Source organism: Urocampus carinirostris, chromosome 3 (genome assembly GCF_059441175.1).
Source record: "Urocampus carinirostris isolate Australia breed hairy pipefish chromosome 3, RoL_Ucar_1.0, whole genome shotgun sequence".
Lineage (NCBI taxonomy): Eukaryota > Metazoa > Chordata > Actinopteri > Syngnathiformes > Syngnathidae > Urocampus > Urocampus carinirostris.
The window spans coordinates 53597554-53625461 of NC_142351.1; the positions used below are offsets into that span (position 1 = coordinate 53597554).

The 27908-nt window shown below is 39.8% G+C and overlaps 2 protein-coding genes across 4 annotated transcripts; one reads left to right on the top strand and one right to left on the bottom strand.

The window, feature by feature from the left end:
- LOC148370128 (transcriptional regulator QRICH1-like) lies at window positions 1-13789 on the top strand. The gene is made up of 12 exons (XM_088332473.1): window positions 1-239; window positions 2827-3109; window positions 3179-3256; window positions 3334-3471; window positions 3531-4283; window positions 6431-6608; window positions 6693-6847; window positions 6921-7035; window positions 7204-7312; window positions 8637-8785; window positions 10861-10951; window positions 13274-13789. Exons 2-12 carry the CDS (start codon window positions 2855-2857, stop codon window positions 13458-13460), a joined length of 2208 nt encoding a protein of 735 aa, XP_088188599.1. The 5' UTR covers window positions 1-239; window positions 2827-2854; the 3' UTR covers window positions 13461-13789.
- On the bottom strand, window positions 12686-27836 carry LOC148370129 (receptor-type tyrosine-protein phosphatase V-like). 3 transcript variants are annotated; one of them, XM_088332474.1, is made up of 12 exons: window positions 27702-27817; window positions 26633-26685; window positions 25171-25239; window positions 23284-23383; window positions 23055-23145; window positions 21801-21874; window positions 21581-21715; window positions 19808-19930; window positions 19572-19732; window positions 19374-19509; window positions 18446-18507; window positions 12686-18359 (listed from the first exon to the last, which is right to left on the bottom strand). In XM_088332474.1, exons 3-12 carry the CDS (start codon window positions 25173-25175, stop codon window positions 18179-18181), a joined length of 1068 nt encoding a protein of 355 aa, XP_088188600.1. In that variant the 5' UTR covers window positions 25176-25239; window positions 26633-26685; window positions 27702-27817; the 3' UTR covers window positions 12686-18178. The 3 variants fall into 3 exon arrangements, with proteins under 3 accessions (XP_088188600.1, XP_088188602.1, XP_088188601.1); XM_088332476.1 differs by lacking the exon at window positions 27702-27817 and adding an exon at window positions 26780-26795; XM_088332475.1 differs by lacking the exon at window positions 26633-26685 and having other exon boundaries at window positions 27702-27836.
- Between the last annotated feature and the right edge of the window lie 72 nt (window positions 27837-27908).

The window sequence follows — 27908 nt, forward strand, 5'->3', positions numbered from 1 at the left end:
CATTGTAGGTAGACAAATCGTGTTCCCATTGGTCTGAGGGGACTGTCGTAAAATGGCGCCCAGCGAAATATAAGTAACCAAAAGAAAAATAATAAGGTATTTAGAGTTTTAAAAAGCGCCGGAAGGAGGAACCAAGCCCCACAGAAAAGGAATACAAAACATTTGCTTCCTTGACGAAAAAGAAGCGCCGTTTGGCTACAGAAGTGGGCGGCAGGAGACTCGGCACCTTTGAGGAAGAGGTAGCTAATGCTATCGAGTGTGTAAACCTTAACATGCTAGCTAGGATGCTAACAGTAAACACAGTTTATTATCAGAATATCTCGAACAATTGTATGCACTGTCTTCTCAAATTGGAGCCAGCTCTTGATATCCTCTGAATACATCTTCTATTCTTATATGGCTGTCTGTAGCAGACAACATACGGTTAGTTAGCAGTATTGACGCGTTGTGTTATCGGCTGCAAGACTAGATCTCAAAGCTCCAATAAGTACTTTTCCACTGACAAAATAACTGCCCGGTGAAATCGTTACTTTTAACGTGAATTTCCGTGGATGGTGTGTGCCCGATTTGGAATGTGAGCGCGCTTTTTGTGTTCGACTCGATTACACGCAGTCAAGATTAACCCTTTCGTATTCTTGCACTATCACGAATGAGACGCTGCAGGACATCGAGCTGGGAAACTGATCTGAAACGGTCTGAATACTCAGTTTGATGTCCTAAATAACTAGATGGAGTTATTTTGATTTCTTAGCATGGAGAAAATATACCTAATTTAATTAACAATTTAACTAAGTGCCCTCCATAGAAATCGTCCGAATTAGTGACGTTGGAGTCTCTGGGAAGCCTTTTTTTGAAGTCCTTTAGCTTTCTCCTAATGGCCATCTTCTCCCCTCATAATGGTGTGCCGGTTCCTCCCATGGGCATGCCAAGGACACCCCCACTGGGCTTCACCATCTCGTCGAAGAGCGTTACAATGTCTGGAATAGTCAAAACAACACAGAGCGTTTCTACATCATCAGGGCCTTTCTGCATCTGGATGCGCTGATTATCTTAGCAACCTTACGTCCCGTTCCTGTAAACAACATTTTCCATCAGGGTGCCCTGACCTCGCACCACAGCCCAGCCAGTGACTATCCTTTGCATTAAATGTAATCTGTATTCGATCGTATAAAATCCTACATAGTCAAATTTATAAAATCCTTCAGCATATAGCTTGAAACTTCTGTATTTCACTCAGTCTTTTATTTATTTTTTACGCATTTTGAAAATCAGCACCTTTAAGTCAGACAATGGTTCTCGGGCGCAAAAGGGTGGAATGCCCATTCTGAATATGGCATGAGATCCGGCCCTAACTGGAGGAGCTCAAGTATCTCATGGTCTTGTTTATAAGCGAGGGTTGGATGGATCGGGAGATCTTTAGATTGATCGGTGCACTGTCTTCCGCCATGCGGACCCTGCCGTGATGAACACGTTAGCTGAGCTGAAAGGCTCAGCTCCTGATTTATCAGTTGATCGAGGTTCCTACATTCATTTATGGTCACGAAAAAACAAGATTTCAGATGGATACAAGACGCTGACATAAGTTTCCTCTGCAGTGATGCTGGGTTTTCCCTTAGAGATAGGTTGAGAAGCTCTGTCATCCAGGAGGTATTTAGTGTATACCTGCTTCTTCGTCATGTTGAGACGAGCTTGCGTTGGTGGCTTGGTGACTTGTTAAGGATGATTCTCTTAGAATGGGTTCCAAGCATGTCTCACTGACAGGAACCCATAGGGAATACCCAGGACACGCTGTAAATTAACCATTGACATCATATTTTTGACATTGCCATACTTAAACAAAATCAAAACACTCAGTAATCAGCAGAAATACCAAATACTAAGAATCAAGCAATGTTCATTTTGTTATCGAAAATGGGGGTGGGACAAAAAAAAATCGATTCATGTATATAATGATTTTATTTTCTGCGGTTGTTTTAAATCAACGTTTCTCCCTAAAATGGATTTTTGCCATGCCAAAAATGTGCAAAGCAAACTGAAGTGGAAAATGGAGGAAGAAAGCAGAAAACAAAAATTTTAAATCCAAAATATGGACACATTTTGGTTTTTGTACAGTTCCCATGAAGACTGTCCTGTTGACCACAAATGTCTGCAGACTTTGTCGCAGATCCTTATTCCACTGCTGTTATGTTCTGATTGTTACTGTTGAAATACATTTCCCGAATGACTGACGGACTGACATGCATTGTAAAACATCATTCAAGTTGCTTGATTTTTAGGAAAGAGAATTGCAATAATCATCTCATCTCATTAGCTACACCGCTTATCCTCAGTAGGGTCGCGGGGGTGCTGGAGCCCATCTCAGCAATCATCGGGCAGGGGACACCCTGAACCGGTTGCCAGCCAATCACAGGGCACACAGGGACAGACAACTCACTCGCTCATTCACACCTAGGGACAATTTGGACCGGCCAATTCACCTGAAATGCATGTTTTTGGAATGTGGGAGGAAACCGGAGTGCCCGGAGGAAACCCACGCAATCACGGGGAAAACATACAAATTCCGCACAGGAAGTCTGGAGCTGGATTTGAACCCACGCAGGAGGTTCCCAAGACATGAACTGTGCCGCACATGCGCTACAAGGCACCTCATCTATCTGGGGAGTATGTCAATAAAACACTCGCAGTCAGAGCAAGGGGTTGGTCAAATTTATCATACCCTCTTGTTAAGTTTTAACAACACATTTAAATGTAAACTTGATTATGATGTAAAAATGAAATAAAATACTGGGCCTATAAAGATAGTCTTTTCTCTCATTCTTTGAACAGATTCTCCTTCATAGAAGTGTTGTAAAAAATGAATAACTCGCTGGATGGCGCAGGCTCCTACGAGGAGCTTGTACGGCAGAAGGCCCGCAGTATCCCCCAACATCGTATGAAAGAATTCCTTGATTCCCTGGCAAGTAAGGGTCCGGATGCGCTGCAGGAATTCAGCCAGCAAAATGAAGATGTAACAACCACCACCACCACCATGGTCTACCAGCAAGAGGCAAATTGTATTTACACAGACAGCACTGAAGTTGCAGGATCGCTTCTGGAACTCGCTTGTCCGGTAAAAACAATGTCGAGATGGAGAACACTTGTGCGTGAAAGAACCATAAAAACTTTGCTTTTGGCACAGGTCCAGGTACAAGTTCAGCCACAGCAGCAGATCCAAGATTCAACTCAGGAGCAGAATGAGGATTCACAAATTGTACAGGTTTGTTACACGCACTTTTTATTGTTTTTTTGCTGTTGTGCCATACCTCCTGCCGTTATTACACTATCCTGAATCAGGTTCAGATTGGTGAGCAGACCAGTCACATGCTAGGTCAGGTTCTCCAAGTTCCCACTGCAACAAATCAGCAGCTACAAGGCGTTACTACGGCACAGCTGATTCAGTCAGGCGATCTCACAGAGGAGCAGCAGCAACAGGTAGGAGCAACAAACTTTGGATTCAGCAGATAAATTGAGATGTAATTTGTTTGTATTAGCTTCAAGCCCAGTTGGTGGCAGCTGTTGCTGGGGGACAGCAGATACAAATACAATCAGTGGGGGCCCTCTCCCCCACTCAACAGCAAGATAGCACCGAGAGAAGAGTACTGGGAGGAACATCCCAAGGAGCAAGTGTCCTCCAGCCCGCCAAGAAACGAAAGGTGGACATGCCCATCACTGTGTCTTATGCCCTACCTGGCCAGCAGGTGGCGACAGTCCTTGCCATCCCACAAGGACAGGGTCAACAGCAAAGTTATGTCTCTTTGCGGCCAGACCTCCTAACAGTGGACAGTTCCCACCTTTACAGTGCTACGGGCACGATCACTGGCCCCACGGGGGAGACCTGGACTATTCCCGTCTATTCTGCTCCTGCGGGGGCCGGCGGTCGGGAGCAGGTCACGCACATTGCCATCCAACAAGAAGCCTACGGAACTGTGCAGGTGGCCGGGGCCAATGCCATGCCGACCCAAGTTACGGTGGAAAATGACAAGGTGAAAAACTCCTCCAGTCAAAGTCAGACCGCCCAGGCTGTTTCTAGCATCACCAGCAGCGCAGGAATGGGAGGGCAAGAGGAAGTCGTGCACACGTTAGCTGCAAACACGCTCTTCCCTGCGCAGCTGATGAACGGAAATATTCACATCCCAGTTGCAGTCCAGGGCTACTCTAACACTACACAATCTCTCATCTGGGACCCTCAACAGCAGGTTCTGCACACGCAGGGATTAACTGGGCAGGATGGACAGCCAATACAAGTAAGGGCCCTCGATTTTATTACTGGTACAGCAAAATGAGAAGTTTGCACACTCTTCAAAAGCCATGGTGTGTTTGATACCAAAAATTAAGCCACCATTTTAAAAGCAACCTAACAGTTTGAGCCTTTGACCTGTAGTCGATCTATTAAGATTTAAAAAAGAAACTATACGATGAGCAGTAAAAGGTAAACTCATTACAATCAATATTTTACGGGAGATGGCAAACAGCTGAGACAGCAAAGGGTCCTGTAGATCCTTGAAAGGTCTTAAAAGGCATTGTTTACATTATTTTAAAAGTAAGGTATTAATTGGCATTAAATGTCTTGAATTCAATTTTTGAAAGTCTTAAAAATGTGAACACAATAATATATTTGTTTGAATTAAAAAACATTGTGTGACCACAACAGCAGAACTATCAAAACAGTGATGTGGTTTCAGTCTGGCTTTTCAAAGCAGATGAATGTCTTGGGTCTCCTTACATTACATATAGCAACTCTGGACGGAAACATTTACTTTGAAATATGTGAAAGTGTGACTTTAATGAGAAGTGGCGGTCTGAGGGAAGTTTTTCACCGTTGCTAAAAGCTGTGCCAGGTAATGTGTGCAGGATACTACTGTATGTATTATGTGCAAGAAATGTTTGTGGTATTTTTGTTTGTTTTTCATTTTTTGTGTTTCAATTGTTTTTGTTTTTTTTAACTTGGTTTTAAATTTGATTTCAAAAGGCATTAAAAAGTCTTAAAAGGTATTCAATTGAACCTGAGGAACCCTGAGACAGGCAATTTTGTGCTAGCACTGCATTATCAGTGTTTCTCAAATTCTTTCAATAGACATGCCTCCATTTTTTTTTCTTCAGTCATGTCCCTCCTAACCAATTTTGTTACAATTTAAAAATAATTTTTTTGGGCACAATTATTGTCCAGAGAAATATTAATTTCGGAATATTTCTACTTCTGGAAATTAATTAAAAATTTTGTATACGCTTGAGAATTGCCTTTACAAATGTTCCATTAACCCCTAAAGGGGGACAAACTGTCCAAGGCCTCAAATGACAATAAAGACTGTAAATACCAAACACCGAAAAATGTTATGGTAACCATCACGCTTGAGGTTTTTTTTTTTTCTGATGGGTAGTTTCCTTTGTAATCACATCCTGGAATGACAAAAGCTGACCTTTGGTACGGTCCAACTTCTTTAATACAGCAGTCAGCGTTGGCACCAATTATGAGACGTCTATGAAAATTAATTAATCAGGGAGGCTGTATATAGGTGGGGTTAATACTGAAACATGATTATAAAATGTATGTTTTTAATAGTCAAGTCATTTTTATTTGTATAGCCCTAAATCACGAAGAGTTTCAAAGGGTTTCACAGATTATTACACTATATTACACAGACTATTTTTCAGCCGACAAGAAGAGTAGGTCATTCATATGCTATGGAGCAGAAGTGAGTTTTAAGCTTAGATTTAAACATTTCCACCGAGGTTGCAGATCGGATTTCAGGGGGAAGAGCATTCCACAGCACCGGTGCCCGGATGGAGAACGCTCTCGAACCAGCGGAACACTTCTTTGCTCTTGGGATCACCAGAAGACTGGCACTCTCAGATCGTAGGCTTCGGACCGGGACATAGGGGCAGATCAGATCTGAAATATAAGAGGGAGCAAGTCCATGTATGATTTTGTATAATACTAAGAGAACCTTGAAATTACATCTAAGGCTAACTGGGAGCCAATGCAGGTTATCCAAAATCGGTGTTATATGATCGTACTTTTTTGTCCTAGTTAAAAGTCTCGCTGTGGCATTTTGTACCAGCTGAAGAGACTTGATTCTAGACGTCGGGAGACCAGAGAGTAGTGCATTACAGTAATCGAGACGGTAGGTAACAAATTATAATTTCCGCATCCGACTGAGACAGTATTGAACGGATTTTAGCAATGTTACGAAGATGGAAGAAAGCGGTTCTAGTAATTTTCTTTATATGCATTTCAAAGGATAGATCAGGGTCAAATATGACACCTAAATTTTTAACTGAGTCACTCGGTGTGATGTGACATTTGTCAATGTTCGCAGCAGTTCAATAGCCACCCTATAAGTACAAAAACTATTTCTTGGCACCAAGTAAAATGTTTTATTCACATATTTAGGCTCAAGCCGTTGTTACCGAGGTAGACGGACAAGGTCAACAACAAGTCCAAGTTCAAGAGCTTCTGCTGCCCGCCTCGCTGAAGCCAGAAGAAGGCTTGGATGTGTGGTGTGCTTGGGCTCAGCGAAAAAATGCGGAAATGGACAAAGCTGATCTACAGAAACTGGCTCCCATTGGTCGTGAGTGCTTATTATTGTTCACGTTAAGTATGTTTCATTAGGTTTTTACCTCTGCTAAGTCAGGTGCGTGTATGGTTGCTTAAGGACGGCAGGTTCTACGCTTCCAGGAAGACTTGGTGTCGTGTGCTGTCGCTGAACTCTGCATGGGTCTTTCTCTAATGACAACAGAGGCCCGTGGTCTGGAAGGGGAGCCCTATGAAGCTGATGTCCTTTATTATATTTTCCTGTGCATACAAAAGGTATGGAAGCCCAATGAGAATATTTGTTTGCAATGACAAGTTACTGTATTTCGTTCCTTTTCTTTTCTTGCAGTATCTGTTTGATAATAGTCGCGTAGATGACATCTTTTCAGACAAGTATTACACTCGCTTTGCTAAAAGTTTTCACCAGATTCTCCAACCGTGGACACCATCTATTCATCCGCTTGGTGAGAACAAAAATGTTAAACACAGATTGCTACTAACCATTTTTGATGTAGGACATGTTCAATATCTTGTTGAATCTCATTTGAATTCAAATTAACCTATTCCCTTTATGAACTCCTTTTTTGCTTTTAAAACTCATGTTCATTTAAACATCTTGTATCTCTATCTAGGCTATATTATCCCCAGTCATGTGACCGAGGAGATGCTTTGGGAATGTAAACAACTTGGGGCTCACTCCCCATCAACATTGCTTACAACGTTAATGTTCTTTAACACAAAGTGAGTGGTCATCCTTTTTTGTACTAATATACGCACCAAGGTTCGTACAGCAGCTTGAAATGCTTTTATTTTAAAGTGTTAAGGATTAAAAAGTGCTTATATTATGGATGAATTTAAGGTAAATTCTTGAAATTGTCCCCATGTTTTTCAACAAGTGTGCTTAAAAGTGACGCCCACCCTGCTCTCTAGTGACATTGCTTTGCCATTTGGGCACCATTAAATGTGTATTAGTGCAAAGATTACGTGGTAATAATAGTCTTTCATTATGGGCCAGGCAAAAAAAATTAAGGTAGCGTATCCCAATGGTAAATTGAGGTAAGTTGTCCTGGGAAGAACTTCTTGTGACTGAAAATGTAAGCTAATGTAATTTCATGTTTACCCAACACCAATGTGGGGAGAGATTTGTGTCAAACATATTTACACACGTATTGTTCAGATCCTCAAATATATTTGCGATTTACTCGAGCTCTAAAAATCATGTGTCTTGATGAATACCACACAAGATAAAAAAATTGCCTATGTAAATCCCACATATTTTTGTGGATCTGAAAAATACATGATTCACACTGGATTTCTCCTTTTAAGGGTACTGTACTGGAGAAATATAATTATTGGCTTTAAGAATCATTTAAAAATGCTCGGATTTTTTGTGAAACGGGTGTTCGAACCCTGACACACCCACAACAGTCATTTTTTGGCTCTGGTTGTAAAAATAGCATCCAGAGCATATTAGGATGTTGTTCGTATTGATCAAGGGCAACCATCTACGCCGAACAACATCTGTGCATCTCAAGGCAATTGAAAAGTTTTGTGACTAATGCATTAACATTAACGCAGTTCTCTTTCTGCTACTATTTTGAAATTGACAGGGTGAGCACTGTGGCTCTCGGTAGCTAGTTTGACTTATTCTGCGGCTTGAACTCAACAATAACCATTCCTACATTGTGTTTTATTTATTGATAACAACAATCCGGTATTTGGTGAGCTGGTAGATGCATTCAAATGCAGTTGGACATTTAAATCTTAACATAAAGCCCTTCGGCAAAACTATACCACACGACACAACTTTCAGTGCAATTTTTTGGGACGCATGATTTCAAGCCCTAACACACTATAGGCCAGGGGTTGGGAATCTATAGTTTGCGAGCCATATACAGTACAGCTCTTTTTATCAGTACATCTACAGAAATACAAAAATTGGCTTTAAGAATCATTTAAAAATGCTTGCATTTGTTCGTGTACCAGGTGTTCGAGCACTGTCACACCCACAACCCATTTTTTTACGTATGACGGTGAGTCAATTTTTTTTTTATCCTTCAAACAGGTACTTTCATTTGAAGACAATAGATCAGCATCTAAAACTCGCCTTTTCCAAAGTGCTAAGACATACCCGGAAAAGTCCAAGTAATCCCAAAGACAAGAGCACAAGCATCCGTTTCCTGAAAACAACAGAAAGAATCATTGGACAGAAAGGTAAAGTATACTTATTAGGGCTGCACAATTCTGGATTAAAAAAAAAACTAATTGCAATTTGTCTCTTTCAAATTGGATGCAATTTTCGATTTTAAAATAAATTGTTTTCGATTTTAAAAGGAAAATTGCATTTTCTGTGCTAATTGTTCTTTTCTGAGTACTTAACTCTACGCATTACCGAACAGTCAGTACATACACTGGGCTTGAAAATTAGTGGGGGAAAAAATAAAAATACTAACGGCATTAAGTCATGAACATATTTTATGAAGAATACCTAAAATATGACAATATTAAAAAAAATATATCTTTAAAGATTTTGAAGAATAACGACCCATGCGGTCATTTTTGATCCCACTCATGCATCTAAGGGTTAACACTAGTGAAAGGCCCCTTAGACTGTTCAGAAGCAAAGAGGTGTCTGTATGATGTCACTAGTAACTGGTCCTTTGTAGTCTCCAAATGGCCACTTTTGGAAACGCCTAGACATATCCTCGGACAAATGTGTAAAATACTAATGTTTAGCTTTTCTGATTGTGATCTAATTTGACAAGGTACTAGATAAGCTTCAAGTTATTGTTTCACCTGTTTTCCAGCTTAGATGCCGATGCTACACTCATCTGCAGGCATGTGATTGCAAAAGAAATAGGCTAGAATACAAACTAATTTCTGTGTGTTCTAACTTAGGCTACTCAATGTTAGTAGCACTTGCAGTTATTATTTCAGTTGGGGACATAATTTGAAAAGAGACCAAAACTGTTTCGATTCTCCAACAGTTCAACAACAGCATTTTACTTTGGGTATGCTTTGGATTGTAATTTATGTGAATTTTACCAGATTGTCAATTTGGTTTAGAGGTAAGATGTTTGGCAGTGTCTTGCGATTACACAATTGCACTACGTCACGTTGCAATCTCGACTAGATTTCTGTGAATCGTCCAGCCCTAATACATACAGTGCATTCTAGGGATTCACTGAATTTTCGACACCAAAGTTATTCAACTGATTAAAACCAAATTAACAATGTTAATGTGACATCTAAAGTGAGGACACCGTACAAAGCTGTTTTTTTACTTTGGAGGAGTATGTGCATGATACGTTGAAACAGGAGCTCTGCCAACGCTTTTCCAACAAGACATTTTCCCAAGTTTGCATGTTCCTTTGCTTCCACATTTTTACTAGGTTTTTACTTTGGCTAATTTTTACATGCATGCAACACAGAGCTAACTAACCTCAGTTCAGCCGTTTAATTCATCAACACGTACTTTGTGTGTGACATTTAATCAGTTCACCCTGAAGTCGACTGGCTTGCGCCGACTTATGTACATCGAGAATTCAATTTACTATATTATTTTAGTATGGAGAATATGAGAGTGTGACTCATTTATCGTATTAGACTGCACCAAGTACAGAACCATCAGTATCATAATCATTTCCCTTCACTCGTTTTTTTCTCACAATTTACTTCCTGTCCCTTGTGTAATATTTAGTGCCTCCCACTAGTACAAAAAAAACTTTAATTTGTATTTCTTTTACAAAGTGAAATCCCCACTTAGGTTGGTGCCATGTTTGTCCGACATCCTGACACCACGCTGTGCCTTGTATCACTGGCACTCGCTTGTACCAGAGACCAAAGTGCCATCTACGTTAGGGCTTTAAAAGCCAAAATGCTCCTAAAATATGTATCTATTTAAAAGGAAGCTATTGACTATGCAGTGCAGCAGCTAAAACTATTCATTTTTTTGTCATAACCAGCGACTTTACTCAAATGACTAAAGTAAAATGAGTTTGCTGTGTTATTTGCATTTTGATCTCTCAGCAGTTTTGCTTTATTTCTTATATTTTGTTGTCTAACAGGTTGTTTTTATAAGAATATTTAAATCAGCAGCTAATAAAATACCAGTCAAGTCATTAGTCATGTCAAATGTCATTTCAAGCAACTTGGTGCTATTTTTTCTTCTTTTTTGTGCAGTTTATCATGTTTTCTTTCCCAACATTTTTATTTGGTTGCATCCTTAGTACATTCAGATTAGTTGTACACTCTTTTGAAGATATTTAACAATGTTTCTATTTGTCCAGTCACAGACGACATGTATGCAGAGCAGCTTGAGGACCCGGAAAATCCTTTGCGATGTCCCATCAAGCTGTATGATTTTTACCTCTTTAAAAGGTAACGAAAGAAAAAAAAATCAACAAAACCTTTGTTGCATAATAATTACATTGTTTCTATTGAAATGACCTGGTATACTTTATACAATCCTATTAAAATCCAGTTCTATACTTTATTATATTAGACCCCCGGGTTACGGCGACTCCACCTTATGATGTCACGCTACACTGTGGATATTAAATGTAGCATTCCCCTCACTCAACAAGAAATGATTTTCGGTGCCACCAAACTCAAGTCTGTGATGTTTGTACTTATGTAGGGTTATGACTTTAAGATGCCTGCCTGCAATTGGTCAACGTCATATAAAATACCGGTCTGCTGTTGGTTATGATATGTTATTGGCTCAACAACCCCCCGCCCCACAATAGGATTCTCTTCATTTAGTTAAAAATCTCGTGTGGTTTGTAAAATTCAATCAAGATGGCAATACAATACTGCATTTTTAGTTCTGTATTCATTTGCTACTGGTCCCAGGGCTTGCAGTGATTCTAAAGGGGGAACATACAGTAAACATGATAACCATGGAATGGAAGCTAGTGATAGTCCAAAAATATGAAGGGGTCATGGAAATGGCCACACTCACCTGAGCTGCATGGCCGTAACCAATTGAGACTATTACCATTAAAAATAAGGTGATTATGGCTACATGCATGAAAATCCTTCGAAGTGGAAGTTTTGAAATAGGTTTCATTTTTATTTGGTCGTTGCCTTTTCCTCCACCCCCCTCTATCCTCCCACTAATCCCCTGCTCTAGTCACGTCAAAGGTAAATCAAATGTTATTTTTTACTTTAGATGTATATTTTGTTGACCAACCCTGCTCAACACCACCTTTGGAATGTTTTTTGTGTGTTTTTTTTTTTTTTGTACCTTAGATTCAAACACATAGATCTGGTATTGATCTATGATAGTGTGCCCTTTTAAACTCTAGAATCATAAATACACTAGTAATAAAAGGCAACGACACAGCAAACAAATCACACCCACAAAGCATGGTAAACAGGACAGGAGTTTAATACAAAATATATCTGCTCGAAATCTAATGACACTAAAAATAACTAGTGTGGTTCCGAAGCTGACTGTACTGTTTTTAAGATATTGTATCAGCAACTAAACAGACCAAATCACTGTTATGAAGTTTTCATTTAATTACATTTTTTTAGTAAATTATAGTCTTATACATCAGTACTGCAGCTTTTGTGATTGCTGCTATGACAGGTTGCTGGTTCCTCTTAATGGTTTATAGGAGGTTATTTCTTACATGTCAACCTCAGCCAATTGCTCCCCTAATGATTGTGATTCCCTTATTAACACTTATTTATTCACAGCAAGACAGATTATGTAGAAAAATCAAGTTACTTTAAAAAAAAATCACATACAAAAATTGTTATACAGCGGACACAATTTGAAATGATCATAAAAGCGTGTCAAATTTGGGGTAAAACATAATGTTGACAGGTCTGATTTTGTGATGCACAACCCATCAGGGATTGGAACTTTGGGTGTTTTTAAAGACGCAGCTCTTTCAACTCTGCTAATAGGCGCTTCAGATATTTGTTGTTGCTTTAATTGATATACAGCTACTACTAGTAATGATGTAACATTATGCATGAAATAAATGAATACAATTTGTGTTAGCCTTTAGTTTTTCACTCTACAGTTAACTTTTAAATAATTTATACGTCTTTATACGAAGCAACACAGAACTCCCAAAAAACTAGACAACAAAATAAAAGTCTGAAATATCAACTTTACTGCAATTAACATCTTTTAAATAGAAGAACTTTTAACTATTTACAATTCAACTTCAAACCAACGTTGACTGAAATAACACAGAACCTCTGAGAAACATGCAAAAAATACAAATTAAAATGTGTATAACAAAAACAAAAAATCATTATTCTCTAGTGAATATTGGCATTTGGGAACACAAAGTGCTAAACTTTTAGGGACTAACAACACCCATATTAACCATTTGAACAAAACTGAGTGAGAGGGCAAAAAAATATATATGTAGAAGTTTGAGACCCTCCCGGCGACCCCCCCAGGGATTTTACATGGTATGGGAAGCACTGAGATCCTTTATATGACGATGACATACAATATATTTTGTCAATGTTTTTATCGGCGGTACAGGGGCATTGTAATGAATTTGCTACGTGTTACCATAGGTTTTCTATCCCCCACATACCACAAATTCACTTTGTGATCCCAACCTCAATAGATTAATGTGGTATCCTGGGGGTTTATTGTCGTGAATATATCTTGCTGTCAATCTGTCACAGTCATAATTCTACTTGTGACGATCGCATCTCTTTCCTCAGTCCGCAGAGTGCCAAAGGACGTAGCGACACCTTCTACCTGACGCCGGAGCCGGTCGTGGCCCCAAACAGCCCCATTTGGTACTCTGTTCAGCCCATCCCTAAGGAGGAGTTGGAGTTGATGCTGAGCCGCATCCTTGTCATCCGGGAAATCCAAGAAACCATCAACTTGACGGAGAGTGTACACTAATTCCACGAAGGAGAAAAAAAAGCCACTTGGACTAGACTGCTTCCTTGTCTTCATCCAGCCTTTGATTGTGCTCATTTTGTAGTTTTTATTCCTTTTCATTTTCTCACAAGCATGTACAGTATATGTCATGTTTCGTCAGCATACTCACCCTTTTGTACATGACATAATATGTACATACAATCGTTTGTCTAACTAAACTCTTATTTTGTTTGGCCAAAGTATATTCGGACCTGATCTCTGTTATCATTTGTATATTTTAACTTGTCCTTCAGTTGTTTATATGCTTTCCAGGAACAAAACTGTAATATATGTCTGTTGCTTTTCTTGGACTTCTTGGATCTGACTCTCACTATGGTCGCAATTAACACCTTGGCATCACTGAGGCCAGGTTTTTTTTTTTTTTTTTTTTTTTTTTTTTTTTTTTTATAAAGCGTTTTGTCTGTTCACTTTAGGACTTTAAAGACTTGGAGATGCTGGTAGCACTACAACAGCTCATATAATTGACTTTTAATGTAGTCTGGAGTATGGTGTTTCAAGCACTGTGGATTCTGGACATTTGCAAGCCTAAAATAATTCTAAGGAATTGATGAATACGTGAAAGACTCTTATGAGTGGCCTGCCCTGATGTTTTCTAGCATAGTACTTCATCTATTGAAACTGGTTGTGCCTGAGGGTTTTCAGAAACACATTTTTATTTTGTATTATTCTGTACAGCTGCAATACCATATTTTTGCCTTTCTAGTATGACCAGTGTCAGATCTGCACCTACATATTTCAGTACTGCATTGTGGTATAATAAAACGCTGCACTATGCTAATGGAAAAAAATCATTGGGGGGAAGAAAGTCACAGTGTAAAGCTAACAAAAAAGAGCATGTTCTAGGATTCTCATTGCAAATTCAGCCTCCACGATTTACATCTCTGTGTCCAATTAGTATTCATGACACGGCTTCTATATTACAATGATTTTACCTGAAAATACAGCACATTTTCCACCCTCTGGTAGTAAAAATAGCATCCAGCGCATATTTGGATGTAATTCGTATTGATCAAGGGCAACCATTTATGTCTAACAGCATATGTACATCTCAAGGCAATTGAAATTTTTGTATGACTAATGCATTTACATTAACGTAGTTCTCTACTAATACGGTATTTTGAAATTGACAAGGTGAGTGCTGTGGCTCTAGGCAGCTAGTTTGACTTAGTCTGCGGCTTGAACTCAACAATAACCATTCCTACGTCATGTTTTATTGATAACAACAATCCGGTATTAGGTGAGCTGGTAGATGCATTCAAATGCAGTTGAACATTTAAATCTTAACATAAGCCCTCCTGCAAAATATACCACACAACACAACTGTCACTGCAATTTTTTTGGGATGCGTGATTTCAAGCCCTAACACAGTATAGGATAGGGGTTGGGAACCTGTGATTTGCGAGCCATATACAGTACAGCTCTTTTTACCAGTACATCTGGCTTAAGAGATAAAATATGTCTCACTCAGACATTTTCTGCATCGTTCTAATCATTTGAGCACAGCCAATTTTGTAAAAAGCCAGATCATCACTGAAGAAATCACTGCTTTGGTCCAGCATTTGTAGGGCACGTCTCAACTACAGCCCAAGTGTCACACTAACAAACCCTGTTTTGGCTGCATGTCGCTAAAGAATCCTACTAATCTCATGAAACAATCTTCACTGTTGAAACACTTAATGATAAATACCCACAGAACAAGCTGTAAACACCAGAAAACATCAACAAACCACTCTGAGCAATGTGATTGGGTGAGCGGTATGGATAGGTGCTATAAATTGCGCACTGCCTTCTACCCCTTGCCCAGTGCTGTCTGTGCCGAAGATAAATATATCTCATTTGCCATATTTTCTGACATCACAAAAGAACTTAGCTCGCACCTCCTCTTGAAACCATTATTAGGGAACAAAATGATCAATATGAGCCTCAGCGCTCTTAAGTAATTGAGAGGGAAACAATGTTAAGTAATATATTTCAATGATATGGGACACAGACTCTGGCGTTATTTCATAAAGTCAAATCATCAAACGTCACACATTGAAATAAAATGCGCTGAAGAATTAGCTTTTGTCTGAAAAATTGATTTGGCGGTTTAGTTGAATTTTGTCTTGAAATATATGGTGTGGCTCCCCTTAAAAAAAAAAAAATCAAAATATTTTGTCTTCCAAGGCTCTTTGGGTCAAAAAGGTTCCCGACCCCTGCTATAGGTATTAACACGATTATTTATTTATTTGTCACTTACAATCACACAAATGCTCCAAAAAATTTCTTCAGCTGATAATGTCTCATTTAAAAAAGAAGCTCATGTAAATTGAGACATTTTTGTCTGGAACAATCCCCAAAAAGGCCACCAAAACCCTTGTGGTTGGGGGACTGGTTTTACGCTCATTAGCTACCAAGATATTTGGTAGGCCCTGGAATATAGAAAAACCCGCCTTGTGACATTGTCACCTCACAGTGTGGAATGAGATTGTTTTTTTTCCGGATCCTCTACGTTCTTTTTCCCACTACACGACATTAAGAGCAAATTATATCGCATGCCCCAAATTTTTTAAATGTAACCTTTAAGGTTTTGGTGCGTATGTAAAGTTACATCTATTAGATGCCTGTTTACTATTGGACTGTTTTTGGTTTGTGTCATGGCATCATGAAAATGCTGATGAAATATTGGCTGAACTACCTCTCACAATGCCTTTCCCTTGATTCAGTGCAGAGTTGTCTGTGCTTTGTAAAGACTTTGCAAATAAGTAATATGATACAGTATTATTTTGTACTGTAGTTACTCCCTATGGGTTCAATACTTGCAGTAATGCTAAAAGGAGAAGTAAAAACATGTTAACCATGGAAACAAATCATCAAGAAATAGTAGGAAGGTATAAAAATTTCTACCCTGTTTAAGCTGCATGACCATAACCAATTGACGACAAGTACTGTTTTTGAAAATAAGTAGGCAAATAAAACATGCAACTCTTCGAAGGGCATTTTTTTCTCGCATATTTTACCAGGCAATTGTCTACTTTAGATAAAATTACGGGTCGGCCACAGCACCAACTCAACGTGGATCCAGTTAATAGGGATGTCTGCATATGTCAAAGGTAAGACAACATAGTATTTGAGGCAACATAATGTCACTTTTCTGGAGAAAAATATAAAGTTCTTTAAAACGTTAACATCTCTAACGTTAGACTGACGCCAGCTAACAGTAGCTTTTATCTTGTTGACTGGGAGTTCAGTGGCCTGTTATTTTCTAGTTTTGTTCGTTGGTAGCGATACGTGGTTGTTAGCTGTGGTCAAAAACAAACAAAAAAACAAAACAGAACTGAGCAAGAATGCTATGCTGAACAATTCAACATGAATACTGTAGCACCAAACTAACAGAGAGGCTGTTTGTTTACAGATGGCAAAAAGGCTTGTCCTGGGAAAATATGCAGCTTAGACTTAGACTAGCTCAAGCTTTTAATTGAAATGTTCAACAATTAAATCAACAACATAACCCTCGAATGCATATTCAGGGACTTTTGTTGACTTTGATATATGTCAGGGGTCAGGAACCTTTTTGAACCAAAGAGCCATAAAAGCAAAAAATGTTTTAAAAATAAATCGGGAGAGCCACATTATATACTTTCAGACAAAATTGAAAAAACTGCCAAACACGCTCTCTAGACAAAAGCTAATTCTTCAGCACATTTTCTTTCACTGTGTGTCATTTGATGATTTAATCAAATGTATGAAATGATAATAATGCCAAATCCTGTGTCCCAAATCAATGTAACTATGCCATTTACAATTTGTCTTCCACCTTCAGTTAAGAGTGTTGAGGCAATTTTTTTCCATGAAATTTAATAACGGTTTCAAAACAAAGTGCATGCAAAGTTCTTTTGTAAAAAGTTCACAAATGACTGCAAACGATAAGCATATCGTCATATTGACTTTCGTATAGACTGCACTGAGCGAGAGAGAGAGAGAGAGAGAGAGAAGGAAGTGCCTTGCGCTGTGTGCAGGGATCCGCCCACATGTACTGCTCACCCAATCAAAGTTGTTTGCCAGCGTTTTTATTTATCAGTTGAAATGGTTTCTTATCGAACTTCTGCATTAAGTTGCTTCGGCTTTATATGGACCAAAATCGGGATGAAATCACTTGACTTTGGAACGCCACAGAGAGATGTGCAATAGTTACATTTGATCTCGGAGCCATATGTACTCATGAAAAGAGACATATATGGCTCCCGAGCCATAGGTTCCCTAGCCCTTATATATGTGATACTTCTGGGCCAAACAAGCACCAATTGCCTACTGCAAAATCTCTCCTCCTGTGAGACTTGCCATTTCATTCTTCACAGAATGTTAAATGTTTGTCCAAGTGAGTAAAGGGGGCGGGGCTTAGGCATAGGTCAATTGTGATCCCCACCTCAGAACGGTTTAATGTCATATCCTGGGGGTTTACTGCATCAGCATTCTTCACTTGAGCATAGTCCGGAGACAGGTTTGACTTGCCCGGCAGGTTTTTCTCACCTCTTTCCCCGTGACGAGTTTCTTTGTTTTCAGTTTGTGCACAAAAGTGCACTTACTGCATTGTATTTCTCAACTGCAACGTGTGCATTCCGATACGGAGCCGGATGTGGAAAATCGTGATTAAAAAACAAAGCCACTTAGTCAGTCCTGGTTCTTTGTCCCTTACAAGGTCAAGAAGCATGTGGGCCTGGATTTAGTTGGGATGAAGAGGGCAGCATCCTTCGCAGAAGCTTCCCGGGTTGTAACATCTGCTGCAGTGTGCTCTGGGCTTGCTCGTGCGGTTTATGTTTCTGTCTGTGGTGGCGGTTTCTCCTTCGCAATTCTTGGCTCACGTTTTCTAATTGAGTAAAGCTGTAAGGACAGATAGGCCAGAAAACATCCCCTTAAGTTTTGGAGAAGAGATTCTATGAGGTTTGCTACTCATTTTTTTTGCTCACCCAGATGACTTTCCACCACTCAGCCAATATAAAAGACACCGGTGAACAAATATGTACTGTTCCTGTCACATAAAAAGAAGAAAATATGAAAGTTAATTCGCCTTTACCAGGAAGCCATAATTGAAAAATATATATCTAATGCATCACCATGCTAACGGCATAATAACATCAAGGTCAAACCATATTTGAAAACCCTGCTTGGAAACCCCAGAAAGGCGTTAAATACCAATATCCAGCCCAAACCCTAGTTGGAAACACTTAGCTGGACACCATACAGAAAGCCCAAACCTTGTTTTAAAAATCTAGTTGTAAATTCAGAGAAATGATTTAAAACCGTAATTTACCGGCCAAATCAAATTTAAAAACCCTTCCTGGAAACCATAGCAAGGCTTGAAAACCCTACTTTCAAGGGCTTGATATAAGGATTTAAAATCATTTCTAGGGTTTCAAACTAGGACTTGGGCTCGATATTGGAGGTTAAAAGCCTTTCTAGGGTTTGCAAGTAGGGTTTCAAATTAGGGTTTTAAAGCTTTTTATAGGGTTTTGAACCAGCAAGGATTTCCAACTAGGGTAGGGGTTGACATTAAGGTTGTAACTCCTCTATAGGGTTTCCAGCAAAGGGTTCCAAGAAGGTTTCGGGTTTGATATTCAGGTTTTAAAGCCTTCATATAGTTTTAACCCAGCTATGGTTTCCAACTAACGTTAGGGCTTGTTATTAGGTATTCAAAGCCTTTGGCTTGTTTGAAGCCAGCTAGGGTTATAGATGGAAACTTTAGAATTGCTTTAAAACGCTAATATGAAGAGCATTAACGAAGGAAAGTAGAATGTATAATAAAGGTTTTTTTTTTATCATCCCAAGAGTTTATCGTTTCATTTTCAGTAAAAACAGAGAATAGTTGGGCATATATTTTTAAGCCTGCATTCTCACCAGCATCTGTACCATCCACATCCGATGCAGTCGTAAGTCAACCGCGACAGCTCGTACGTCGGGCCGGACCCCCCTCACACACAGCTGCATAAGCCACAGCAGCGCCACAAAAGTCCCCGACCGACCCACACCTGCACTGATAAGCACAGCTCCATCTTGGCACGGCTGTACATTGACTCTGCATCGTAGAGTTCAAACCTGCAGTGCACGACGGTCGGACCCAAACGCGGAATGACCTCCAAATGCTGCCGCACAAGATCTGTGAAGGCGCAAAGCGACGAAGGGTCTCTAGGGACGCCCCTGTCCGGCCAGGACGGATAGTGGAAGTGGGTTACGATCCGATCCTTCGGGCAGTCTCTCTGAAATGTAGAACGTAAAACGCATCGAATCAACATAAACCGTCTGGGTCACACAGAAAATGGATCGTTTCTAACCTGCCTGAGGTTAATAGCGGACGTAAAATAGTCTGGGCCTTGCTTCCGAGCCATTGTCGTGACTTGGAAAGGTCCGTGATAAACGGTTCCTGGTTCCAGAGACCAATACTCGTCGCACAGCACCTGCACCCAGGGGAACATTAAGCTTGATTTATACATTGCGAGAATAGTTGTACAGATCGATCGAGGCTGTCCGATTGAAAATGTACACCGTTCTCCTAAAATGTACCTTTAAATCAGCTAGATTGTACGACTGTTATCCCTCGTTTATCACAGTTAATGGGGACAAACCCCATGCAATATGCGAAAATCCGCATAGTAACCCTCTTTCAACCCCCCTTTTTAAACCTGCACCCTGCTTGGCACTAATGCTGGCTTGCATTTGTAGTTGCCTGAGGATAATGGATTGCAGTTCCATGATGATGTTTATTTTAGGCGGAAAGAACTCAAAAAATATCCGCAAGTTTGCTCTCCATTTTCTCAAATCCATTATCTCTAGTCGACGATTGTTGAGAGCTGGGGCTAAGGACATGTGTCGTGCGTAGCAGCTCTTTTTTTGTTCTGTCTGCTTTCAACAATATCCATCAGGCAGCAATCCATTATCTTCTGTCGACCATTGCTGCAACGTGGACAGGCAGAGTGCTTGTTAGAAATTAAGGAGTGCACTTCGCTGGAGGTTCTAGTTCCCATTAACTGTTAAACGAAGGACACAGTAACATAATAAATTGTTATTTTAGTAAACGTATCACACTGGTAATTCATCATGCTTATAAGCAGTATTACCAGTTACTTAATTTAAAAAGTAATTTGGTTTAGCCCGCCCCTCAGATTACTAACACCAACAAATATTGAGAACTTGGAAAATGACTATCTCGTTACAAATTACCTTTCATGCTTGTGTAGAAGCTGACCCACTAAAGCTGCTTGAAAATAGACAAATAATAAAAAATAAATGTAGATGTGTTTGTTGTACCTGTATAAGTCACATATCTCTGCCCACGTGCTGCCTACCCTTTGCTACTGGTGACACACAACCAAATCTGTGCAAAAAGGTGGACCTGGTAAATTTAGAATTTTATTTTATAGTTTTGAATTTGGCTTGGATGCGAGTATATACGGTAGGGAGAGTATCTCGTTGAAGAGAAATCTGCACCCTCTAACTCTGTGCTTAGAGGGTGCCACCATAACTATTCATCCATCCATCCATTCATTATCTGCACCGCTTATCCTCAGTAGTGTCGCGGGGGTGCTGGAGCACATCCCAGCTATCTTCGGGCAGTGGGCAGGGGACACCATCAACTGGTTGCCAGCCAGTCGCAGGCATAACTATTCAGTTGTACTTTAAAGGTAAATATTAACATGCCCATCCTTCAATGAATGTTACTGGCGAATCGAGGGTGGTTTGTGACATTGTGAGTGATGCAGAATAGTTCACCACCTGGAGGAGATTGCAGTTCATTAGCTGCAATCAATATATAGCGCAGTTGTTAATAAAGCATTATATTACGTCTTACCGAGGAAGGTAATGGTGTTGGGGTAATGAAAAAGTAGCTCTCAGCTTACAAAAAGGTTGGTGATCCCTGGCATCCAATCAGGGCTTGACAACAGACAAAAACTGGACACTTGCATAACATCTTTCTCACAATAAGAAAATCTCTACCATAGCATTTATCCTGCACCAGAGAGTACTGTACTATAAAAGGGCAAAACTGGACAGGCCCTTATCATAATTAAAGCTCTTGATGCACACAACGCAAGGAGAGAAGATCTCACCATGTTCTTGTCTCTCAGTGCCGTCACCATGACGATGGTCCTGACGTTCTGCTCCCACGCCATCCTCCAGAAGTCCTCCAAAGTGTGGCGCAGGGGGGCTTGAGTGCAGATGAAGTCTCTCTCTGAACTGCCGCCCTGCACAAAATTATGGACGGAGACAACCCAAGTCCAAATTATGAAGGCCGCTGCAGGAAAACTCACGGAGTGAATTCATTCTTACGGGGACAAAACTGGCGTTAATGTAGTCAGTGTTGGGGAAGTTTTGAATGGACAGCCGCACACGGCAGTGGTCATCTGCACGGAGAGAAAACATTCTATTTTCTATCATTTGACCACTAGATGTCGCCAGATGCTGTAGTACAACTGCAAATGAGTGCTAAACACCACAAAGAAGAATACAAACTACAGAGACTCAAAGTGACCAAAACACAACAATGTAGTTCTCATGCTTTTGCCCAACATTTTGAAGGATTTTAATAGATATATATAGGAATAGATATAAAATATATAAAAAATTGATAAAAATATGTTATATTATGTTATATAAATATTTAATTGTTTTACACTATTTTATATTAATTTTATCATGAAAAAATGAAAATAAATGAAAATAAATTAAGCTTACAATAAATATGTACAAAATAGATCTAGGAAGTAATTACACTCATTTATCTTTTTATTTTAGTAAACTAAATTTTATGGTACGTGTAATAAAGACAAAAGCATTCCCGTGGAACAAGATTTGACTTGGGAAACTCTTTTTAACACATATATGAAGTACTTTTTTATTGTCATAAAAAATAATTTCTTAAAAAAGTTAAATAATAAAAAATATATTTAAATGAGCATAATTAACTTTCAGGCAAAGAAAAAAACACCTTAAAAGCGTATTTTTGTTTTGTATTGTTACCAACTGGACCGTTTTTATAAACAATGTTCTATTGTTGTTGTTAAAGACAATAAAGACAATTGTAATTCTAAATAACGGTGTCTAATCTTGAAAAAAAGTTATATTAAAGGTGGGGTGTGTATTTTGAAGTGCCCCTAAAAGGTTTAAAATGAAATGTTTTCTCTATCAATTATGTACTGACAATGCCAAACTGTGTTCAAAGAGCTTCCCTATATTTTATTTTGCTTTTATCTTGCTGATCCGGCCATAAAGCGCATTATGCTGGAGGAAAGGAAGCGAGGAAGGACTGGGGTTAAGAGAGCGATTTCACACTCGAGGTTTTTTTTTTATTCTTGGATAAAATGGTGAGAGTAAGAAAAGGACCATTTCAAACACAGTCCAAATGCCAACCCAAACCCCCCAAAAGATGAAAAAGGTAGATTTCTCAAGCACGTCTAAGAGTTTCACATACTTGCACACGCGGCTTAAGGAGCTTGACAGAGGTTGTAATGATAATTTAGGCCAGAAGATGGCATCAGCAAGTAGAACATTTTGAATTTACAAACACCATCTTTAATTACTCACATGGCAAGATGTATGGGTACCGATTCTTTACTCTATTTTCCTCCAAGAGTGCCGCCTTATTTGGAAGATCTTTCCCGACATCCTTAAGCTCCTTCACAAAAACGTTAATGTCAGTGCTTGATAGTTGTCAATTAAATCCAAATGTCGCAATGTTTGACTTGTAAAGCACTCGAAGCAACTTTTAGCATCATAGCAAGAACAAAAAGCAAATGTTAGGGGGGACGTTTACCTCAAATTCGTGCTTAAAACCTTGATTGTCAGATGCCGAGAGTCCCTGACACTTTGACTCAAATTCGCGCAGGATCTCTGCTCTTGAGGCGGTTTGCACTCTGTAAAAAATGTTTCAAGCGAAGACACACCGGTTCAAATACGGTTTCGTCTTCGGCCAATTTGACCTAAGACCTAACTAGTCTCTCTCTAAAAAGCAATAGTTGTGTTGTGAAGGGTAATGTAAACAGATCATTTAAAATCACACATGGATGGAGCTGATCACCTCGCTTTATCTCTGATCCCTAAATTTGTCCCTCTCTGGAGGAAGAAAAAAACGAAAAACTGCAGACATACGGCATTGCATTGTGTATGCTGAGAGCAACAAACATGAGAGTCACTAACACAACCCAGAATTTTTTTTTTCCCTGCCCGGTCTGGAGGACAGTAGCAATGGATTACAGTATTTAAAAAAAACATAAAAAGTAGAGTTAGCAAAATTATGTTCAAGATCTTTACTTTATTTGTTGTGTTTGTCATGATTGCTGATTCGGGGCACCTGCAAGCTCTGATTGGTTCATGGCATCACGTTTACCACAAGTTTTATTAAACCCCCGGCTTCCAGGAGGAAGCTGTCAGTAGGTTCTGCGAACCCATGCTTTTGCTAAGCGAGCACCGTACTCTCCGACAATCTCCTGCTCTGTTTTCTCCTGCCTGTTACCGGTTGCCGACCTGTTTCTGGACCCGTTTCTGCCCTGCTCTTCCGTCCCGGCTATCGACCTGTTTTGCCCTGTTTCCTGCCTAATTCTTGTTGCCGACCTTTTTTCTGGACTCGATTACCATCCTTGCTCCCCTGTCCCGGCTGCCGACCAGCTTTCCTGCCACCCACGACTATCCCCGCTCGACAGTGCCACTCCTGCGTTCCTGCCATTAGCTACCCGTGTCCGACGGTTATCGGATCATGGAAGCAAGCACTGCTCTTGTTTTCAATAAAACTGAGTTAAACGAACGCCATTGGGTCCTGTCTCCGTTCCTGGCTTGTGACAGTATTATTTTTAGTGCCATTTTAAACAGCTTAATTGGACAAAATTAGTCGAAATCAAATGTAATTACCTGTACTATCTCCTGAGCATATAATTACTGTAATTCCTTGTTTGTCGCGTTTAATTGGGTTTCAAAACACTCCCGACATTCGAAAAATGTGATGTAACCGCACCTCCCCATTTTTAACACGCACTCTGCCAGCCCCCTCTCGCAGCAATAGTCAAAGGATCGCGACCGCACTGGTAATGTTTGTTTTAGGCAAAAAGAATAAAAAAGGGACCTGACACGCGTGACACAAATTTGCTCCTGCTCTCAGGATCACTGGAATAACAGATTGTAGCCAGAAAAGTGCAGTTCATTTTAGGTGAGCCACAACGGCATGCTTCATCAGTCCAAACTGAAAAAAATAAAAAGGGCTCTGCCAGCCCTTGCGCTCAGCATTAGTCGACTATGAAAATGGATCATGACATTATTGTGCATTTCATTTCATTTTAGGCTGGCCATAACAGCACGCCTCCTGAAAAAAACAGCCTTCTGCCGCTTCCCACTCGCAGCAATTTGGCATTGGAGATAATGGACAACAAATCAAACGAATGGTTATCTGCTGCCACCTACTGATATGGATGAATGTTACAGAAATAAAGCAAATATAATACGATCGAGCAATTTTCTGCGGCAGGCTAGACGAGCTGTCACGGCACAGTTCTGAAAATGTGTTTTAGGAAAACTTCAAGAATGCTGGAGTAAATCTAAATTTGCTTTGTGTGTTAACTTGACCGCTTCCACAAACGTTGCTGACTAAAAGAAGAAAGGATCCGTAGAGCATATCCTAAAGATATTGAGGTGGAATTCATGCAAGCCTGACCTCATGTCTCTTCTTGTAAAATCCAAGGTCAAAATTAAAGAGCGATTATTAACTGGTATGGTCTTGAAGCTGTAAAAGAAGAAAAATCCATCATGTGAATGAAGTACAACATGCCAACAGTTACTATAGTGGTTTGTCCATCCATCCATTATCTGCAACGCATATCTTCAGTAGGGTCACGGAGGTGCTGGAGCCCATCCCAGCTAACCTCGGGCAGTGGGCAGGGGACACCCTCAACTGGTTGCAGGGCTATAGTGGTTTGTTTTTCAGTCCATTTGTACTTCAGTGTATCGGAAACATTGAGGTCAATTAGTAAAACATGGGAACAGTTACTATGGTATCTTGTTTTTCAGTCTATTTGGTCTTTAATGTACCTTAATAGAACCAATTCAGATGGGACTGTTTTTTGACTAGCTCGGTCTTTGAGGTGTAAAATAAAAAGAAAGTAAAGGCATCTGTGTGAACGAGCTACTAAATTGAACCAAGTACTATGGTATTTTGTTTTTCAGCCTATTTGGTCTTCACTGTATCTTAATACAACTAATATAAATGTGACTGTTGATTGACTAGTTTGGTCTCGAAGGTGTAAAAGATGAAAAAGGTGAGAACTTGGTGTAAATTGAGCAAAACAGTTACTTTTCTGTGTAATTATTATTCAGTGTACACCAGGAGAACCAATTACAGTGTGATAATTGACTGGTGTAGAAGGAGAAGAAAAGAAGAAACTGGTGTGAATTAAGTAAAACATTAAAATAGATACTATGGTGTAGTGTATTTCAGTCTATTTGATCTTTAACGTATCGCAAAAGAACTGATTCAGATGTGATTCTTTATTGACTGGTTCGGTCTTGAGGGTGTAAAAGCAGATTAAAAAAAATATCTGTGTGAATAAATTATAATGGAAGCAGTTACTATGATGTCTTGTTTTTCAGCCTATTTGGTCTTCAGTGTACCTCACTTTGACCAATTCAGATATGACTATTGACAGCTTTGTTTAGGAGGATATGAAAGATAAAAAAAGAGATGAAACATCAGGTTTATTAGTAAAACACGGAATCGGTTACTATGGCGTCTTGTATTTCAGTCCATTTGATCTTTAGTGAAGGGCAGCACGGCGGCGCAGTGGTAAGCGTGTGTGTGGCACAGTTCTGAGGTCATGAGATTGAACCTGCTGTGTGGAGTTTGCATGTTCTCCCCGTGCTTGCGTGGGTTTCCTCCAGGCACTCCGGTTTCCTCCCACATTCCAAAAACATGCATGTCAGGTTAATTGGCCCGTCCAAATTGTCCCCAGATGTGAATGAGCGAGTGAGTTGTCTGTCTCTGTGTGCCCGGCAACTGGCTGGCAACCGGTTTAGGGTGTCCTCTGCCCACTGCACGAAAACGGCTGGGGTGGGCTCCAGCAACCCCGCGACCCTAATGAGGAAAAGCAGTGCAGATAATGGATGGATGATATTTAGTGTACCTCAAGAAAACAGTTTCAGATGGGACCGTTTATTGACTGGTTTGGTCTTGAGGCTGTAAAAGCAAGTCAAAGAAGAAATATCTGTGTGAATCAAGTATAGTGGAAGCATTGACTAAGATGTCTTGTTTTTCAGGATCGTCAGTGTACCTTAATAGAACTAATTCAGATGTGACTTCTATTGACTGGTTTTATCTTGAGGGTGTAAAACAAAAATAAAGTAAAAACCTCTGCGCGAATGAGGTACTATAGAGAAGCAGTTACTATGGTACCTTGTTTTTCAGTCTATTTGGTCTTCAGTGTAACTCAATAGAACAGTTTCAAATGGGACTGTTTGTTGACTGGTTTGGTCTTGAGGGTGTGAAAGCAGATTAAGGAAAAAATATCTGTGTGAAGTATAATGGAAGCAGTTACTATGGTGTCTTGTTTTTCAGCCTATTTGGTTTTCAGTGTACCTTACTTTGACCAATTCAGATATGGCTATTGACTGCATTGTTCTGGAGGGTGTGAAAGATTAAAAAAGGAAAAAAAAGATGAAACATCCGGGTTTATTAGTAAAACATGGAAACAGTTACTATGGTATCTTGTTTTTCAGTCTATTTGGTCTTCAGTGTACCTTAATAGAACTAATTCAGATGTGACTACCTATTGACCTCTGTGCAAACGAGGTATGGTTTAAGAGCAGTTACTATAGTATCTGTTTTTTCAGTCTACTTGGTGTTCAGTGTAACCTCATAGAACCATTTCAGATGGGACCGTTTATCGAATGGTTTGGTCTTTAGGTCGTCATTGTAAAAAGACAGAAGAAATATCGGAGTGAATAAATTACAATGGAGGCAGTTACTGTGGTGTCTTGTTTTTCAGTCTATTTGGTCTTCAGTTAACCTAAATAAAACCAATTCATATGTGACTGTGACAATTGGAAATTGTGGCCAACATCCTGTCGCAGAATACAGAAGCGTGTCAATATCCCTAAGAAGAAAAACCTGTCCGGACAAGTTCCTAAACCAAAACATAGTCACAGTTTCACCGCCAACAGGTTTCAAGTGTTATCCGTATAAAATCAACTTACTTTTTCACCAAAAGATGTATCTTTGAAGCTTGCTAGTTTGCCTCCGATCCGAGACAAGCCACCATACTGCTTCAAGTCTGGTTTTGATATTTTCTCTTTTCCAGAGGAGTCCCAGGCGGGACAAGTCTGGAAATGGGTGGAGCTGCCCACAGGGTGGAGACTCAGGAAATGAAAACTGCTTTTGTGCTGTGAGCCACGTGGCCCTTT

Excerpts from the sequence above, each read along its gene's own strand:
- LOC148370129 (XM_088332475.1), bottom strand. Across the intron at positions 19,931-21,580 it reads CACTGAGAGACAAGAACATG|GTGCTGTGCGACGAGTATTG; the intron begins GTGAGATCTTCT and ends CCCTGGGTGCAG. Across the intron at positions 18,508-19,373 it reads TGTGGATGGTACAGATGCTG|GAACAGTACATATTTGTTCA; the intron begins GTGAGAATGCAG and ends TTTATGTGACAG.
- LOC148370128 (XM_088332473.1), top strand. The coding sequence starts at position 2,855 with ATGAATAACTCGCTGGATGGCGCAGGCTCCTACGAGGAGCTTGTACGG. Across the intron at positions 6,848-6,920 it reads TTTTCCTGTGCATACAAAAG|TATCTGTTTGATAATAGTCG; the intron begins GTATGGAAGCCC and ends CTTTTCTTGCAG. Across the intron at positions 10,952-13,273 it reads GATTTTTACCTCTTTAAAAG|TCCGCAGAGTGCCAAAGGAC; the intron begins GTAACGAAAGAA and ends CTCTTTCCTCAG.